The sequence below is a fragment of the Typopeltis vanoorti genome, chromosome 13 (genome assembly GCF_054136105.1).
Source record: "Typopeltis vanoorti isolate ZY-2024b chromosome 13, IOZ_Tvanoo_1.0, whole genome shotgun sequence".
Classification (NCBI taxonomy): domain Eukaryota; kingdom Metazoa; phylum Arthropoda; class Arachnida; order Uropygi; family Thelyphonidae; genus Typopeltis; species Typopeltis vanoorti.
This window is the reverse complement of record NC_143561.1, coordinates 62,652,602-62,672,674: the sequence shown is the minus strand read 5'-3', so window position 1 is coordinate 62,672,674 and position 20,073 is coordinate 62,652,602. Positions and strand designations below refer to the sequence as shown.

Genomic DNA, 20,073 nt, shown 5'->3' with positions numbered 1-20,073 from the left:
GTGACTCTAGCTCGCTTTCCTGGAAAAAAATGCTCGAAGAGGAGAAGGAGCATAACGGATCAGCCAAGGGGCACTGAGGACAAGTGCCGTGTAGAAAAGGACAGCGGAAAAGAGGACACAAGGAAGAATAAAAGGGGATTCGTGCCGTCTCTCGAGGCTTTTTTTCATCTCCTTTGAACCTGCTTGTTCCTGATCGATTCAGGGTGGTACAACAATGTCGGACAGTGAGCCCTTTCCTTTGGTTGCTTGATAGATTTCTGATTAGTGCCACACGTGAGATGTCGGCATCTATAGTTGAGCTTTTGCTAAATGTCCCATCGGAAGGAAGCAGCAGAGTGTTTCCTTGCAACTGGCAGAACAGATGAGAATTAACGACAGCAGATCCAGATAGACAGAGACATGATGTCGGGTGCAGAGTAAAGCCTAATCATATGACTACCGTGATCCTCCACTGGGCATGATCTAAAAGAAGTACTGAGCTGAGTTCAACAAAGGCGAACGGATCTAATGGACCAGATATCCCGGCCAAGAAATGGTAAAGTACAGAACTATGTTATCTACTTTCCATTTTTGTTAGAGGAAAGAAAATCGTTATGTATTGGTCTAACATGGACAGATTAGAGAACTTTAAGTGATCATCTAAATCTTATATAGGCAGATTTCCATTAGACAAGTTGTCTCGAAACATTTATAGATGAATGTGACAAATTTTAACGTGTGAGACTAAGATTGTAGACAGAATTGATTAGAAGTTCATAGTGTTTATATTATGTGCATTTATGTTTATCTTAAGGGAAAGTGTTATTGCTCATATGCCATATGGTTTACTTCTTTCTCTTAGTTTGATTTAATATGATATTGAATTAATTGAGTGTGTGATATTTTATAATTGTAAATGTTTAAGGTAAACATGTTTTATTTCTTATACCTGAGCCTTGCCTGAACATGAAATCAAACTACCACTCATAAACTCGAACCTAAGCAGGAGGGAATAGAAAGTATATTGTGTTAGATTAGAGGTCACGACTGCAAGCTGAGTTTTACATAGCCATAGTTGAGTGTTTGTTTAATAAGTATGAGCATAAAGTTCTGGGAAGGTCTCTGTGAATAAAAGTCCCTTCTATCCTAGGATATTGGCTGGTGCAGCTTTAAAAAAATAAATTCGTCAATATCTGAAAAGGAGGCTGCCCCAGATAGAAATTTCAAAGAATTCGTTCTTAATTAAGGAATAACCTTTAGTAGTTAGAATGAAAACGTGACAAAGTTTTAGAAATCGACCTGTGACACAGATTAGCTTTCCCCATGAGAGTGAGTGCACAAGAAGTGAGTTGAGAGTCAAAGTTTGTTGTAATTGGAGGGGCTAGGTCTTGTATTAAAAGAAAAATATATATTAAGGATAACAAATATATAGGTAAAAACTACAGCATAACAATACACAGAACATAAATCAGTAAATTTCATTTTAATTTTTTCCTGTATTTTTCTGTATAGACAATTTTTTGTTTTATGATATTCTTAAATGATACAGATCTTGTTGTTTTCCTTTGAATTTCTAATTTCATCTCCTCTATGATGCATATAGTTCTTTGAGTATATATACTATTTGTATATTCCCATGACATTTTCTGATCCTTCCACCCTATTGATATCATAATTTTTTCTATAATTTCTTTTAAAATGATATCCATATTACTTGTTTCGTTGTTTAATATTTTTTTTTGTCTTCTACGAAAGGTGATGTTTTATCATTCCTCTTTTTTTTTAATTGAAAGAGTGCAAATACTTTGCCTCAATGGGAATGATAGAAACCACCTGTGTATTAAACATCACAAGGGGAAAATATGTAGTCTTTACTTCCATACTTTTGCTACCTGGGCTGGCCCATCTTCCCATAGTTCCAGAAGCTTTTGGACATACTCACCAGATGTAGGCGTTGGCCACATCTCTTGAAAACATCTGAATACTCAAGTAAGGAGACTGGAAGGTGTGCAATATGTACAAGATTGGACAAGGTGTTTCTATTCTGTTTTAATGAACCCTGTTGTGTTAAATCTCTCTCTTTTAATGGTATCCTTCAAAATGAATTAATTCTCTTCTAATACACACCACAATTACACCTCACATCCAACCCACTACCTTCAGCCATTCTTCAAAGGACAAATTTCACCCACTAACACAACATACAGGAATGCTTCAATTTTCTTGTACTTGTAATCTGGCTTACTATGGAAAAAATGAAGATTATTAACATCTTTCATGAAGAATTTAAACTAGATTTACTAGCATCATTACAGCAAATTAAAACTAGCAGATATCTTATCATATAGGTAAAATCAAGTACTGCATAGACATCTAAGAGAGACTTTTTTTTTTCTTTTTTAAGTGATCAGCTATGAAGGTCTTTGCTAATCTCAGTAAGTCAACAGTTTCCTTCATTTACCAAAAATTTGGAAGACAGGTCACACCTATGTTAGAGGGCCTAGAGGCCCTCTAACATAGGTGTGACCCAAACGTTTGGGTAACACATTGTATCACAGCATCTGTCATTAGTCATGTGTTACACTAGTAGATTCCATTTTAGGATGTCTGTGGCATTTTGGCTACTGAGTGTGTGTGTGTGTGTGTGTGTGTGTGTGTGTTACACATACAAGATATCAGTATCATGTGAATGTCTCCTGGTTGGCTATGTGAATAGCATCTTTGCTTTCCAATTTACAGGCTGCATTCAAATCCCACTTTAACGTGGATTTTGAACTACGTTGCACCATTGCATATCAATGTTTCCAAGATTATCCATCCTTATCTGTCTGGTTCTAACAAATATTTCCCATTCAAAATCTCTTATATCATGAATCTTGCTCATTTGAGCATAAATATTGGTTCTCCTGGAGCAATATATCACCTATTTGGTTGTTGCCCAACACGTCTTTAGTCATAAGTTACTAATAATATATATATTTAATACAGTGGTGACCTCTACAATTATGGCTAACATGTATATCCACTGTACGTTGCACTGTGGTTATCCTCACATGGCAATGGTTTCCAGCAACAATTTGCTAGCTTGAATGGTAAAGTGTTTAATGTAGCTGCTTTCTAATCAACAGGCTGAAGGTTCAAATAGTATATATGGATAAAAATAACCTTCATCACGAGTTACATCAGTATCACACAATTTTAAAATACCCGATCTCCTGCCCAAGAATCCAGTCTTCTTTTTAAGTAGAGAATGAATAATGCTGAGGAAGTTCATGCCAAGGTATGTTTCCCCCATATATTACCAAAACTGAATCTTAATGACTTAATGAGCATAGCTGCTCAGCTTTTTTCATCTGTTAATATTCAATTTATGTTTCATCTGAATTAAAAACATGAAATGACTCCAGGACAAAATTCACTATTCTTGATATGTAAAAATACACTGCAAAAAATTAACAGAAGTAGGTGACTTACCTCATATTGCTTTGATATTTTATAAACATTTTCTAGAATGGACTTTCCTTTTAAAGTAATAGTTTCACATAAAGAAGGACTAAGAATCACTTTCAATTCATAATCTTCACATGCATATGAACACATTATTCCTAGCATCAGAATTCCATGATATAACTAGAAAGGGAAAACAATAAAACTGTTTACATATTATTTAATTTTAAAATTGCTTAAGATAATAAAAATAGCAGTTAAGTAATTCAGGCATTTACCTTCCCTTGAAGATATATCCTCCCTTAAATCTTAAATTGAAGCATATAACATACAATTATAACTAAGATAAATATATTCACTTTACTCAATATCATATGAATTTCACACATACAAAAGGCAATAAAACAGAGGGGGAAAAAACCATGTGGTCATGATTAATTCAAAAAAGTGACTTGTATATAACATCAGTTCCAAATTTCAAATAAACTTAAGTAATCAACAAGAAAGATGGGGGGGGGGGGTTACCTTGAAAGAAACCACTCACTTCTGCACTAAACATAAAGAAGAGAATCCCAAAGAATTCCAAATCTATTGCTCCTGTAAAACATTACATTAAATAGGAGAAAAGGTGCTGGGTGATTTAACAGAGGTATAGGATTCTATTATGTGTGTAGTGAATAAGTCATCACCAAGTTTACTTTCTGAGCAGGAGAGTGAACAGGATGATTAAAACTTTGGATATGAGGAGTAAGTGAACAAAAGAGGTGGCAGTGGATGTAAGAATAACATAAGACTTATTTGAACAGAAGGAAATATCGGAATGGATATTAGAAAATTGAAGAGCTGTCATTGTAAAGGTGGCCAATAATGTTGTCCATGCAAGACAGTGAGCAAAGATCATGAATAATTCATATCTGCTCAATGTCCTACCCAATCACTGTCATTATGCCCTGATGACAAGTAACACAAGGAAATGGGTCAGACAGGGTGAAACAATATAATCTGTAGCCTCAGTCTTATCACTGCCTTTGTAAAGTAGAAGAAATTTATCTTCCTTTCACTCCTTTGGGATTTGTGGTGTTGCAAGACTGATTAAACATCCTTTCTTTTAGGCTTGCACGGTGATCCGAATGCATTTTTGGAAATTATGGAAACAACTACCGTGTTTGAATAAAAACTTTAGTTTACTATTACTAAAATTTTACAATTCGACGTTTCGACCTTTATGTCAAGGTCATCTTCTGGAGCGTACAAATATACACAGGAAACAAGCTATACTACAATCATACTGGTTCGTTAAAGACACTGACTAACCGCTACCACAATTGTTGGCTGACCTCTGGTGGAAGAAAAAAAAAAAAAAAATTATACATCAACGCTAAAGTCCTATTATTTGTGTTGTCTACTATATACATATATTAACATCATTCCAGCCAGTTGGAGTGGAATGGTTTCTAATAATAGCAGATTGGCTAGAGTCCTGACTTGTGTTGAATCTTTCAAATTAGGTTGGCTGAATGTGTGCCATCCAGATCCTTGGAATTTTCATACCTTCTTTATTGTTGATATTTGGGTGGTTTATCAGGATTTCGCAGGATTCTTTAAATTTTCTTTCATACCATGTTTTTGTGCGGTGTAAGGAACAGGTGCTTTTCCAGTTGATTTGGTGTAAGGTGTTGAGTGCGTGGTCTGAGAGGCCTGCTTCACCATAATGGTTATATTTAATGTGTCTAATGTGTTCTTTTTTTCATATAGGGATTGTCCGTCCTGTTTCACCAATGTACGGTAAGTTACAGGTGCAGCGGATGCAATAGACTCCAGGATGTGCTAATGGGAGGAGAGGGTCCTTAGAGGAGCTGAATATGGTTTTAAGTTTAGTGGGTGGTTTAAAGGTGGCATTAAGGTTATAATGTTGTAGGATTCTGTTGATTTTTTCCGATAACCCTTTAATGTATGGGATGGCTATGGTTTTACTGTAGTCTAGATTCGTTTTTGTTGTGGTTTTATAGAGTATTTTATTGACAGTATTTTTGTTATAGCCATTGTTTATGAATGTGTCACTAATGATTTTTAGTTCTTGTTTCAGGGCCTGCTGGTTAGAGCAAATAGTTGTGGCTCTGTTTTTAAGGGTGTTTATGACTCCATATTTTTGTGCTGGGTGGTGATATGAATTCGCATGTATGTATTGGCCCGTGTGTGTCGGTTTTCGGTAGACCGTGAAGGATAGATTGCCTGAAGGAAGACGTGTAACTAGTGTGTCTAGGAACGGGAGCAAATTTTGGTTTTCGATTTCGATGGTAAATTGTATGCGTTCGTGTTGTTTGTTTAGGTGGCTGAGGAATGTGTTTAGCGTTTGTCGGCCGTGCGGCCAGATCGCGAACACGTCGTCAACGTAGCTGAGCCAGATTGTCGGTCGAAGCGTGGCGGAATCAAGAGCCCTTTGCTCAAAGGTTTCCATGTAGAAGTTCGCGATTGGGGGGGATAATGGTGAGCCCATGGCCGTACCTTCCTTTTGTAGGTAGAATTTGTTTTGCCACACGAAGTAACCGGACTTTAGTACGTGGGCAAAGAGGGCCGTAATGTCGGGCGGAAATTTGTTCTGTAGTAGGAGAATTGTGTCATTGATGGGGACATTAGTGAAAAGGGCAGAAACGTCAAAACTGACTAATAGGTCGTCTTTGTCGAGTGTTATGTTTTTGATTATATTTATAAAGTGTTGTGTGTTTTTTACGTAGGAGGGGGAATGACCTACCAACTCCTTGAGTGTTGCCGCTAATTTCTTGGCTAGGTGGTAATTTGTCGAAGGGGCACATTTTGTTTGTGTATTTTCGGAACCCCATATATTCTGGGGGGGGGGGGGGGGCGTAGTGGGGTTTGAGTTTTTTAACTGTGTCTGGTGGCCAAGAAGTGACGGACTTTAATAGTTTTTCTGTTTTGTCCTTTATCCTCTTTGTTGGGTTATAATTTACCATTTTATATGTGTTGTTATCGGCTATAGTTGGTTCATTTGCAGTATGTATGTTGACCTGTCAAGGACAACAGTGGCACTGCCTTTATCAGCTTTCGTTATTATTATGTTTTGTTTGGCTTTTAACGATTTAATTGCTGCTAATTCTGTTTTAGTCAGGTTGTTCTGTATGGTTTTCTTGGTATTTAGGACATTACTGGTTTCTAGTTGTATTTTGTCTGCTATGTTGTTAAGTAGGGATCTGATGCCTCTTTCAATGTGGTAGATAAAATCTAATTTGTTTACCTTTTTAGGCGCTATTGCGTAGTTCAGTCCTTTATTTAGCAGCGTGAGTTCGCCGTTGTTCAGGGTGTGGCTTGATAAGTTAATCACATGGTTCTTGCTTGTCGGTGGTTGGTCGCTTCTTGTCTCCCTTGTTTGTTGTTCATTGTTGTTTCTCAGGGAGGAAGTCCTCTGATTGGCCGCCATATTTTGCCGTTGTTTCAACCTGTGGAATTTTTTCTTGAGTTTTTCTTTGTTCTTTTCCAGGGTATGCTTGGCCGAATTGTCAGTAATTCTTTCAAGTGTTTGTAGAATGTCTTGGTTAACATAGTTCGATAGTTCTAATTGTAATTCAGAAACTATATTTTTTTTTGTAGCTAGGTTTCGGCGGGCTGTTTGGATCTGTTCTCTAAGCATTGCTTTTTCTGTGCGGTCATAGATACGAAGTGCCTTAGCGGACGTAAATTTCTTTTTTAGCCTGATGCAGATAGGAATGAGGTTATTGTCTCTGCATCTCTTTAAAAAGGCCAGCCGATTGATCAGGAGAGAAATACGAATCTTTAGCTTACCATAGCGATTGCAGCGCTTGTGGGTATCATTTCCATGGATGATCTGAATCCTTTCTTTTAGGCTTGCACGGTGATCCGAATGCATTTTTGGAAATTATGGAGACAACTACCGTGTTTGAATAAAAACTTTAGTTTACTATTACTAAAATTTTACAATTCGACATTTCGACCTTTATGTCAAGGTCATCTTCTGGAGCGTACAAATATACACAGGAAACAAGCTATACTACAATCATACTGGTTCGTTAAAGACACTGACTAACCGCTACCACAATTGTTGGCCTGACCTCTGGTGGAAAAAAAAAAAAAAAAAAAAAAATTATACATCAACGCTAAAGTCCTATTATTTGTGTTGTCTACTATATACATATATTAACATTATATTAACATCATTCCAGCCATTTGGAGTGGAATGGTTTCTAATAATAGCAGATTGGCTAGAGTTCAGACTTGTGTTGAATCTTTCAAATTAGGTTGGCTGAATGTGTGCCATCCAGATCCTTGGAATTTTCATACCTTCTTTATTGTTGATATTTGGATTTCGCAGGATTCTTTAAATTTTCTTTCGTACCATGTTTTTGTGCGGTGTAAGGAGCAGGTGCTTTTCCAGTTGATTTGGTGTAAGGTGTTGAGTGCGTGGTCTGAGATCGAAAACCAAAATTCGCTCCCGTTCCTAGACACACTAGTTACACGTCTTCCTTCAGGCAATCTATCCTTCACGGTCTACCGAAAACCGACACACACAGGTCAATACATACATGCGAATTCATATCACCACCCAGCACAAAAATATGGAGTCATAAACACCCTTAAAAACAGAGCCACAACTATTTGCTCTAACCAGCAGGCCCTGAAACAAGAACTAAAAATCATTAGTGACACATTCATAAACAATGGCTATAACAAAAATACTGTCAATAAAATACTCTATAAAACCACAACAAAAACGAATCTAGACTACAGTAAAACCATAGCCATCCCATACATTAAAGGGTTATCGGAAAAAATCAACAGAATCCTACAACATTATAACCTTAATGCCACCTTTAAACCACCCACTAAACTTAAAACCATATTCAGCTCCTCTAAGGACCCTCTCCTCCCATTAGCACATCCTGGAGTCTATAGCATCCGCTGCACCTGTAACTTACCGTACATTGGTGAAACAGGACGGACAATCCCTATACGCAAAAAAGAACACATTAGACACATTAAATATAACCATTATAGTGAAGCAGGCCTCTCAGACCACGCACTCAACACCTTACACCAAATCAACTGGAAAAGCACCTGCTCCTTACACCGCACAAAAACATGGTACGAAAGAAAATTTAAAGAATCCTGCGAAATCCAAATATCAACAATAAAGAAGGTATGAAAATTCCAAGGATCTGGATGGCACACATTCAGCCAACCTAATTTGAAAGATTCAACACAAGTCTGAACTCTAGCCAATCTGCTATTATTAGAAACCATTCCACTCCAACTGGCTGGAATGATGTTAATATAATGTTAATATATGTATATAGTAGACAACACAAATAATAGGACTTTAGCGTTGATGTATAATTTTTTTTTTTTCTTTTTTTTTTTCCACCAGAGGTCAGGCCAACAATTGTGGTAGCGGTTAGTCAGTGTCTTTAACGAACCAGTATGATTGTAGTATAGCTTGTTTCCTGTGTATATTTGTACGCTCCAGAAGATGACCTTGACATAAAGGTCGAAACGTCGAATTGTAAAATTTTAGTAATAGTAAACTAAAGTTTTTATTCAAACACGGTAGTTGTCTCCATAATTTCCAAAAATGCACTGATTAAACATGTTGAAAGTTTTCCCACTTGGTTAGACTATAAATTAAAGATGCCAAGAAATTACATATTTGGTTTAATCCTTTATCCAAGTATAATATGATTGTGTGAAATATCTTCTCGACTGGGCTACTTGTATACAGAGGCTAATTACTTCACATCAATTGCCTTAGTATACCATAATGCAAAGCACATATCCTTTCAGACATATAATGCTATGCATTATGATAGGGCCACTACCCAGACCCAGTTTTGACCTTTATTGAGATCTCATCTCATTATGGAATACTAAGGCAATTGACGTGAATTTATCAGCCTCTGAAAAAAAGTTAAAGTGTTAAAGCATAAGCATATACCTATGGACGATGATTCTGCTCATTCACCAAACCTCCATACAAAATATCTTATACTGACATCCTTACTAACCAGACTTGTTCAACTTCCAGGTGAGGAAGTATGGGTGGTAAGAGGTGACTACTTCTTCCTCTCTTTCCATGTATTGAAAAATTTCTTCTGCATTAATCCTTTCAACTTTCAGTAATTTATGATGATATTTCCTCACTTTCACTATCAGTTGAATGTTGTAATCCAAATGATCAAGCTATACTTCACAGAGAACACATTACAAACTATTCACTATCTTGGCCATCTGCTGCCTCTGGATTTGCTTTACTATTTCTACATTTTCAAGAAACCAACCCAGGTGACCCAATCTGCATAGTAGTCTGGATAAGGTTGAATTCTTCTTCTTTTCAGCCATTTTCTGTCCACTGCTGGACGAAGGCCTCCTCCAGTTCTTTCCACTTTTCTCTGTTCTTGGCAATGGTTGACCAATTTTCCCCAACAAAATTTGACAATTCATCACTCCACCTTCTTTTAGGATGTCCTTGGCCTCGTTTCCCTTCTTTAGGAATCTAGTTCGTTAGTATGGTAGTCCATCGCGCATCTTGTCTTCTGGATAGATATCCAGCCCATTTCCATTTTAGTCGCTTTTTGCCTAATAAAACTTTGATTCAGATGATAGCTTCTTTATCCTTACTTCCCAGTGTGTTTTTATAATAATATAAGTGGTCCTTTATGTACTTTGCATACTTTTGTAAGCAAAGTAATATAAATGTTTTACAGGTGTTCAGTTTATACAATACACAGTGTGCAGTCTTTCTCCTACACTTAAACCTTACACTTTGTCCAACTATTAGTTTTATTTAAATCATCATGAAGGATTTTGACATCATCTTCATTAACTATTGCACTATCCAGTTTAGCATAAGCAGCAAACAAAATGGATATACCCACATCCACAAGACCTTGATTCAACTCCAATAGATACAATTCTTTGAAGTCTGTCCATCAATAATCCTTTTATCTATGTCACCAGGTCCATATCCATCCCTATCTGCTCCATATAAGGGTTTTCTAAAATATCCTATGAAATGTCTTTTGCAAATCTAACAACATAATGGTGTAGCTATCTTCACTTAACTGTTACTTTATTGTAAAAACTGAGTCAACTACAAAGACAAGACTTCTCCTTCACAGATCTCTGCTGGCCTCCATGACCACCCATTCCTGAATTATTTCCTTAAACAACTTTTCCAGTATCATAACCAACATGCCTGAGATAGTGATCAGTTTATAATTTGCTAATCTGTTTAGATCTTTCTTTATCTAACAGAATTATATTGCCCTCCTTTTACTTCCATGGGACACTGCCAGCAGCAATCTTGTACTTTCCTGTAACAACAATACAACCATGGCTATTCAACACATCAGTCTCACATCCACTACTGTATTATTTCCACCTGAACGACACAAATCTCACAAAGTTATCACTCAGTAATTCAACTATTTCATTGGCTTCTATTACCTTCCTATTATAACAATTCCTTAAAATGCTTTCATAATAATTGTTCCTTTTACTTGTTACATAGTGAAAAAACACTGAGATTTTCATTGTTTTGCTCATTTTTCCCCCTCTCAATCTTATTTTGTTTCTTACCATGCAGGTTACTCTTTGTATCCCAGATGGTAAAATTCACTGCATGTTTACTGCAAAAGCTGCAGGTTTGAATCCTGAGTAAGGAATGAATGTTTGTAACAGCTTGCTCTGCATGAGCTTGTCTAGCTCAGAGTCTACAAAGTGTGTTAAAACAAAAGAAATAAAGAAAAATTAACTTCCTTCAATGTTTATCCACCTGACATTGAATATGCAGCCTAATACTGCTTTCCTTAATAATACTCAATTATTAAGGAAAGCAGCAAAATGTAAGGTCTTGAGGTTTGGGAAACATCGATGGGATACGCCATACTCTATGGGAGGAGTTATACTGGAGGAAGTAAGGGAGACAAGAGATCTAGAGTTGATGATTGATAGAAACCTGAAATTTAGGGGACATATTGCAAAGGTGGTGAAGGTAACACAGAGGATTGCTGCAATAATGAGGAGGACACTGACCAGCAGAGATAAAAGAGTTATCATTCCGTTGTATAAGACTCTGATCAGACCACACTTAGACTATTGTTCACAGATTTGGGCCCCAGGATTTGAAGGGGGATAAATGAACTGTGGAAAGGGTACAAAGGCAGATAACAAAGATGGTTTCAGGACTGTACAATGATAGTTATGAGGATTGGCTGAGGGAATGTCGACTGCAGAGTTTGGTGGATAGAAGGAGAGTGATATGATTGAAACTTTTAAACTGTTGAGAGGTGGTTACAGGGTTGACACTAGGGGAGTTCTTCCCTTGGTTGACCCCTCCATGTGGGGCACCTGTTCGTGGTGGAGAGGATCTCCCAGTGATGGTACTGGCCCTTTTCATTCTTCCTCTTTTTCTTTGCTTTTCTTCCCGTATTCTTTGCTCTACTTCTCCTGAGTCTTTTTTCACTATCCTTTCCCAGACCACCATCACTGGGATCCAACGCCCTGCCGCCGTGTTTGCCGTGCGGTGCGACCCGTAGATATCCGGAAAGGGGGATCCTGGTAGTCTTGCACTACTTTGGCCCCTGCTTCGGCAAGACGGGTAGTCCTGGATGGCCCAGCCAGGATCAATCAGCTAGTGGGCTTGCCTGCAAGGGTCAACAGTGTTGCAGTAAGTCTCTCACCCCCATGGTCCGGGGTCGGGACACTAGACCTACTGCAGTGCTGGTATAGCGTCCAGGGTAGCCTTGGCGTTCCACTCCTGAGCGCATTCTTTGCTTGCCGGGTAGTGGGTATCCATGTGTGGCTCCGTGGTGGGTGGGGAGCTTTGGCGCCGAATTAAAATTCCTTAAAATATGAATTCTTCATCCTCAAATGTTTCAGGGACCCTAACAAAGTCCCAACCAAGTGCTGATAATATAGACACAGCCTATGGAAACAGAAGTAAGAAACAAAAGATATCGGATACTAACAAAAATGTACCAACCTTTTTAATCATTCATGCAACAGGTGAAAAACCAATTGGGAAAATGTCACCCTTCTTTATCCAAAAAGGTTTGGAAGGACTGGCAGGATCTCCTAAAACTGTCAAGAAATTACGTTTTGGTGATATCTTCATGGAAACAATGTGCAAACAACATTCCGAGAAACTACTGAGAGCAACGACAATGGGTGGAATACAAATTGCAGTAACACCTCGCAGAACACTCAACTCCAGTAGAGGAGTGATATCAGAATGGGATCTCCTTGAGGTTCCTAATGAGGAGATATGTTCAGAGCTTAAAGAACAAGGAGTTACGGGTGTGAGGTGCATCCTGATATGCAGGGATGGTTGCCTGGTCCCAACCAAGAACATCATCCTTACTTTCGATACAACTAGACCTCTGACATCTGTAAAAGCAGGGTATCTCAGCTGTCCTGTTAGAATATATATATCCCTAACCCGCTGAGATGCTTTAAATGTCAAAGATATGGACATGCCCAAACTGCTTGTCGTGGTTCTACTACCTGTGCTCGATGTGGTAGTAAAGAACATGAAAATAAATCTTGCTGTGAAAAAAAAGCTAAATGTGTCAACTGTCAGGGAGATCATCCAGCATACTCTCGTGCATGTCAGAAATGGAAAGATGAAAAAGAGATACAAAAAATAAAAACAGAACAAAACATAACATATCAAGATGCAAAAAGAAAGCTAGCCACCATTACACCTGTTCTACAATCCTCTTATGCTGAAAAAGTAACAATTAAAAAAGTGCAAACAGCAACTCAAACATATATGTCTATTCCACCATTTGATAATTTCACCATATCTGAACTTTACGATCGTAAGTGCTTCTCTGCTGAACACATTAATCACAAGACCTATGGCCTTACTCCAAAGACAACTTCAAAAATGGTCCCACTCATTGAAAACTCATCTGTCAAAAAAATTATGGTGGAGACTTCACTCAAAGATAAACTACCAGACGCTCGCACAGAAAAAATGGATACCTCGATACCCACTGAAAGCAAATTAAGCATACCAACTGACCCTAACAAATTTGATGTTTTGAACACTCTACCAGAGGAAGAGATGGACACTGGCCGTCCATACTTCCCAAAAACAGTGGATAAACATAAATCTGACAAAGGTAAGCCCTCAACCTCTCGAAAACCAGACAAGTCAATAAAATCAAAACAATAGGAAAATTTTTACAATGGAACTGTCGTGGGATCCGCCAGAATATTGACGATATCAAGATGTTGTTGCAGAAACACAAACCTTTCTGTTTCTGTCTACAGGAAACTTACTTAAGACCCAATGAGGACCGTATCTTTAGGAATTTCATTGTTGTACGTAAGGATAGAACTGGAGATGGTCCTGCTCATGGAGGAGTAGCTATCCTAGTGGGCAGTCATACTCCCTTCCATCGGGTCCAACTTAATACTCCTCTAGAAGCAGTAGCAATTCGCTTCTCTGTGGGATTCCTTATTACAGTATGTTCAATTTATTTACCACCAAATGCTGAGCTAAATGAAATTGATCTTGATAACCTTATCTGGCAACTGCCTGAACCCATACTTTTGATGGGTGACTTTAACGGTCACAATACTCTATGGGGTAGTGCCAACACTAATAGACGAGGTCGAAGCATTGAAAAAATTCTTGATAATAATAACCTTTCCCTTCTAAATAATAAACTCAATGCTTTCTTCCATATGCCTACCCGCTCATATTCTGCAATTGATCTTACAATCTGTTCCCCTTCCATTCTTCCACTGCTCATGTGGGACGTTGAAGAGAACATATATGGAAGTGATCACTTTCCTAGTCTTTGTACAATGTCTTCACAGGAACCATGTTAATCCACACAGATACCTTTATGGAAAATGGACTAGGCTGACTGGAACACTTTCTCTCATCTTGCAAAATTTAATGCTGATGCCATTAGTCAAACACCTATCAATGAAGCTGTAAAATATATAACAGAATGCATTGTCGAGGCAGCAACAACCTCCATCCCAAAAACATCATCTCGATTTCCAGTCTATCCAAAGCCTTGGTGGAACCCAGAATGTCAGGCAGCCAAAAAAGATCAACACAGAGCATGGAGCATATTTCGTAGATACCCCACCACGTCAAATTTAATAACTTTCAAGTGTGCTCGAGCCAGAGCACGTTTTGTAAGACGTCAGAGTCAAAAACAATCATGGATCCAATTTACTACATCAATCAATCAAATGACCAGTCCAAAAATTGTATGGGATAAAATCTGGAAAATGAAAGGCAGATATAATACACATTGTTTGTCCACCTTGGACTATAATGGAAATGTTCTTGCTGATCCCAAAGCTATTGCAGATACTTTAGGAGAAACTTTTGCTAAAATCCCAGCAACAGCTTCATATTCTCCAGAATTTTTAATGCTGAAAGAGCAGCAAGAGAAACAAAGGCTTAATTTTTCTACCAACATTCTTCAACCATATAATCAGCCATTTATCAAGGAGGAACTAAAAAGAGCTCTCCTACAATCTCACCTTAGTGCAGTAGGACCTGATGACATCCATTATGAAATGATAAAACATCTACCATCATCTTCTATGGATCTTCTTCTCTTATTATACAATAGAATACTTGCAGAGGAAGAGTTTCCAAATTCTTGGCATAAGTCAATTGTCATTGCTATCCCAAAACCAAGAAAAGATCCAACACAAGCAATTATCGACCCATTGCTCTGACCAGCTGTCTTTGTAAGATACTAGAGAAAATGGTTAATGTCAGACTTCTCTGGTATTTAGAAAGCAACAGTCTTCTTTCCAATACACAATGTGGTTTGCGTAGACATCGATCAGCTTTAGATCATTTAGTTCGGTTAGAAACATGTATAAGAGATGCATTTCTGAAGCGAGAACATCTTATCTCTGTCTTTTTTGACATGGAAAAAGCTTATGACACAACCTGGAGATATGGCATATTAAAAGGCCTCCATAACTTAGGTCTCAAAGGACACCTCCCTATATTTATTAAAAACTTTCTGTCCAGGAGAACTTTCCAAGTCAGAATGGGAAGTATGCTATCTCAACCATATCTTCAAGAACAAGGTGTTCCCCAAGGCTCTGTCTTAAGTGTAACCCTTTTTGCCATTAAAATTAACTCAATCATTGAAAAGCTTCCTCCCACTGTAGACAATGCTCTGTATGTTGATGACTTCACAATATAGAAAAAAGTGTCTGTGTACACTTCTGTCGAAAACGCACTCATCACCCAGATCCTGAACTGAGAATGGGATCTACTGTTATTCCAGTAACTACAGAAACCAAGTTCTTGGGAGTCATTTTTGTCAGAAAACTCACATTTCTAGCACACATTCGTCAACTAAGAGAAAAGTGCAAAAGAACTTTGAACCTCCTTTGCACTCTATCCTCTACTGGGTGGGGTGCTGATCGAGCTTCATTGCTCCATCTTTATCGTGCACTTATACGTTCAAAGCTGGATTATGGGTCCCAAGTCTATGGTTCGGCAAGACAGAGTAACCTACGATGGTTGGATTCCATCCATCATCAGGGTATATGGATAGCTACTGGTGCCTTTCGCACCTCACCCACTCCAAGTCTCTATGTAGAAGCAAATTAACCGGCTCTATCACTTCGACGAAAACAGTTGTCTCTTAATTACGCCCTAAAAATAAAATCTCTCCCCGATCACCCTACATGGAATAGTATCTTCTCTCTGCGTTGGGAAGCTCAATATCACACATATCAAACTGCTATACATCCTTTTGGTATGCATATTAAAGAAACTATGCAAGCTGTTAGTATAAATGTTGACAACATTAGCTACACTAAACATAACAACATCCCTCCATGGCAGGTTTGCACATCATCTTGCAACCTCTCACTTTGTCAGCTACAGAAATCTTATACCCCATCATCCATCTACCTGCAATTGTTTAATGCACACAGAGCAGCACACACTGATTTCTTACCCATCTATACTGATGGTTTAAGAACTAACATCTCTGTTGGCTGTGCTTCCTGACATTATTATTTCAAATCAGATCCCACCTGACTGCAGTAATTATACAGCAGAGTTACATGCCATTCAGCTTGCACTTGTGCATATAAAAGAAAACTGCTATCAAAGGTGTATAATTTATACAGACTCATTGAGCTCTTTACAAGCTATCTCTTCTCCTATGTATAATCCTCATCCAGTACTTTATGAAGTGCTACACCTGCTTCACAAAATGAAAATCCTTAATTTTGATGTCCAGTTCTGCTGGATTCCCAGCCACATCAGAATCAAAGGAAATGAGGCTGCAGATGCAGCTGCTAAATCAGCCCATACCTTCTCCACACTCTATTTGACAGTTCCATATACAGACTACAGACAACTTATAAGATCAAGGCTAATTGCTCAGTGGGAGTTAACATGGCAAGAAACATCAATAAACAAATTATATAACATTAAACCTGAAATTAAAAATTGGCTTTCTAGTCAACATACAAAGAGAAGGGAGGAGGTTGTCCTTGCTAGGCTCCGCATAGGTCACAGTCACCTTATGCATTCTCATTTACTGAGAGCTGATGACCCTCCCATATGTGAAAAATGCAACACACATCTTACTATTCATCATATTCTGGTAGACTGTCAAAAATTTACACAAGAGAGGAATGAAATTTTCATCTATCTAACCAAGCCATATATACACTCAGGGAAATGCTAGCAGACTCAGGCAAATTGTATGATGTTTTTAATTTTTTAGAAAGAATTAATTTGTACAAACACATTTGACCATAAATTTGTTTATATGTAAATACTTTTTTGCTTAACTTAACTTTTATCTTTTATTTGTAATATATCTGACCAATTATGTATTATCATAGGCCTTGATCTTGTATATTTGTATCACTCTGCTGTAATTTTGTTAATATGTAAATACCATAATGCTAAACTTAAATTTTATGCATCAATGCTGTATATAATAATTCCTTTTATTAGTATAATAATGTTTGTTGTAATCTTCCTAGACGTAGACACTGCTTTCCTTGACTTGTTTTGTATATACATATGTTAACCTATAATTATCTATTTATGTTCTGCCGAAACCTCTGCAGTAATTTTGTTTATATGTAGATATTGTATCACTTAACATGCATTTTGTGTATGCATCTTATTTATTGCTTTATATTTCGAATAATCATGTAATGCTGTAAGACATCTTACGTATTTGTGTACTTTCTAGTAATTCTGTTTATATGTATTCTAAATTCTGTTTCTACTGCATTACTAAATTTAATTTTCATACATGCATATTGTATAATAATCCCTTTTTGCCTTTTTTGTACTGCTATAAAGGCATCTATTATAATTTTACATATATGTAGATACTGTGTTCCTTGGCTTAGTGTTTCATATTTTATGTATTAACTTATATTGTTAACTATTTTTGCACTACTGTAATAACCTCTGATCTTGTGTGTTGCTGTGCCCTCTGCAGCAGTTCTGTTTACCTAGAGATGCTGCTTTATGAAATTATTTTTCTGTAAATGCTTATAACCTTTAGTATGGCACAGTATGACCTTTGTAGTTTTTGTACCAAATAAACTAGAAACCAACCAACCAATCGCTTGGTTGAACAGTGGGAAGGAGTGATGACAAGAGGCCATCCCTGGAAGTTACAAAAGGAAACTGTGAGAAAGGGGGTGAGGAGTGGTTTCTTTGCATGGAGGGTAGTTAAACCATGGAATGCATTGCCAGATGGAGTGGTGAGAGCGAGAACAGTCAATGAGTTTAAGGAGTGGTATGATAGACTTTGTGTTTCTAAGGGGGGGGGGGGGGCCTCCGCTCGATGAGTCTTGATAGACTTTGTGTTTCTTAGGAAGGACCACCCACGATGAGTATTTTGACTCCATGGAAGCCTGAATAATAATAATAATAATCTCTACACAACTTCATTTCATTTTTCTCGTGGAATTCCACGAGATCAGATAATCCATAAAATTCTTCATTTCATACACTCTGTTTCTCTTCTCCCACAAATCATTTCCTTCTTCCAGTGTCGGCGTAATTGAGATCCTACCCCTCTAAATGTGAATTCCACCAATGAAAGGATGTCACATGGGCTAAAGATCAGATAATCCATAAAATTCTGTTTCAGAGATAAAACATAATACTTTCTAAAGTCACTTCATACTGCCTATAAATAGAATAGTGGTCTCAAAATGAGCAAATGAAATTTCTCTATCTAAAGGCAATCACAAGACATCCATACCGATTCAAGAATCTGAACATTACCTATGGCATCTTAGCAAAAGAGCAACTAAGAAACTTTCCAAACAAACAAAAAAAAATTGCTAGTGTGAAAAGTAGAAAAATAGTAACACTGTGACACAGCATAATGTTTGCAAGTATCTTTAGGTGTGATGACATTCCTCCATTTCTAAGTTTTTTTGTTGCTTCAAAATATTTCAATACCTTTTCTGCATACCTCTAAATATTTCTCTAGTACATGCTGTAGCCATCATGCATTTGAATTTTATGTCTTTGCACAACTTCATATGCTTTCCAGGATGAGTCAAAAGTTTTATTTAGATTGTGCCCACTCAAAAGTTTGGTTCTTGTCTTCATACTGATTTACACTTTTTTCTTCAGTAATATCTGTATATCTGAATCTGCAGTTCACATTTGGGAATCATTCAAATATCATTCTTTTTTAAATTTTTTTCAAAGAGTTTTCTTTTCAACGGATGCTCACTTTCATCTAGCCCAACATCAGATGGTGATCTCTTTCTATTTCAAATATTCTATGTAACATAATGGTGTAGCAATCTTCCTTATCCAACTTAACTGTTACTTTATTGTCGAAAGTTCTTCTTCACAGAGCTCTGCTGACCACCCATTCCTGAATTATTTCCTTAAATAACTTTTCCAATATCATAACTAACAAGCCTGAGATAGTGGTCAGTTTATAATTTGCTAATCTGTTTTAGATCTTCCTTTATCTAACAGAATTATATTGCCCTCTTTTTTGTTGAAGATTCTTATTATTAACAGCATCACCATGGAATCCAGAGACCCAAATCAACCATTATACATACAAATGCTATCATACCTCTCATTGAATCTGTTCACCATCAGAGAACTCACAACCAATTCCACTCACTCACCACTCTCCATGCAAAAAAATCTGGTCTGCACACCCCTACTAACTGCACTCTTACACAGCTTCCATGGATGTCCCCTAGTTTTAAACTGTTGAGATTTGTCATATGTTGAAAATTTTCACATGCATCAATTTTATAAAACCCCTTTAATATCTTAAAAGTTTCTATCATGTGCCATCTTTTCTGCCTATCAACTAAACTTTGTAATCCATAGCCTTCAACTTATCCTCATAGGGAGTATTCTACAGACTGGTCACCATGTTGGTCACTTGTCTCTGAATCTTTTTGATCACCTCCTGGTCCCCAAGAAACACAGGTGATCAAATAGTGTACAGTCAAGATGTGGCCGAATCATAGCTTATAAAGAGGAATAAGAATTTCCTTATCTTTTAGTGTTTTTTAACATCTAAGTAATTTGTTGAGCTATTTTACCAACTAATTTAAAAATTGAAAGTTTTGCAAGATTATACAGCATAA

At 37.3% G+C, this 20,073-nt stretch overlaps 1 protein-coding gene across 1 annotated transcript in view; it reads right to left on the bottom strand.

The window, feature by feature from the left end:
- Positions 1-20,073, bottom strand: part of LOC150100219 (telomerase protein component 1-like) — a 1,179,105-nt gene that overhangs the window by 895,094 nt on the left and 263,938 nt on the right. Inside the window, exon 14 of the mRNA XM_090402391.1 lies at positions 3,454-3,609. Within this exon, the coding sequence (XP_090258517.1) occupies positions 3,454-3,609 (156 nt within the window). The remainder of the gene's footprint in view (positions 1-3,453; positions 3,610-20,073) is intronic.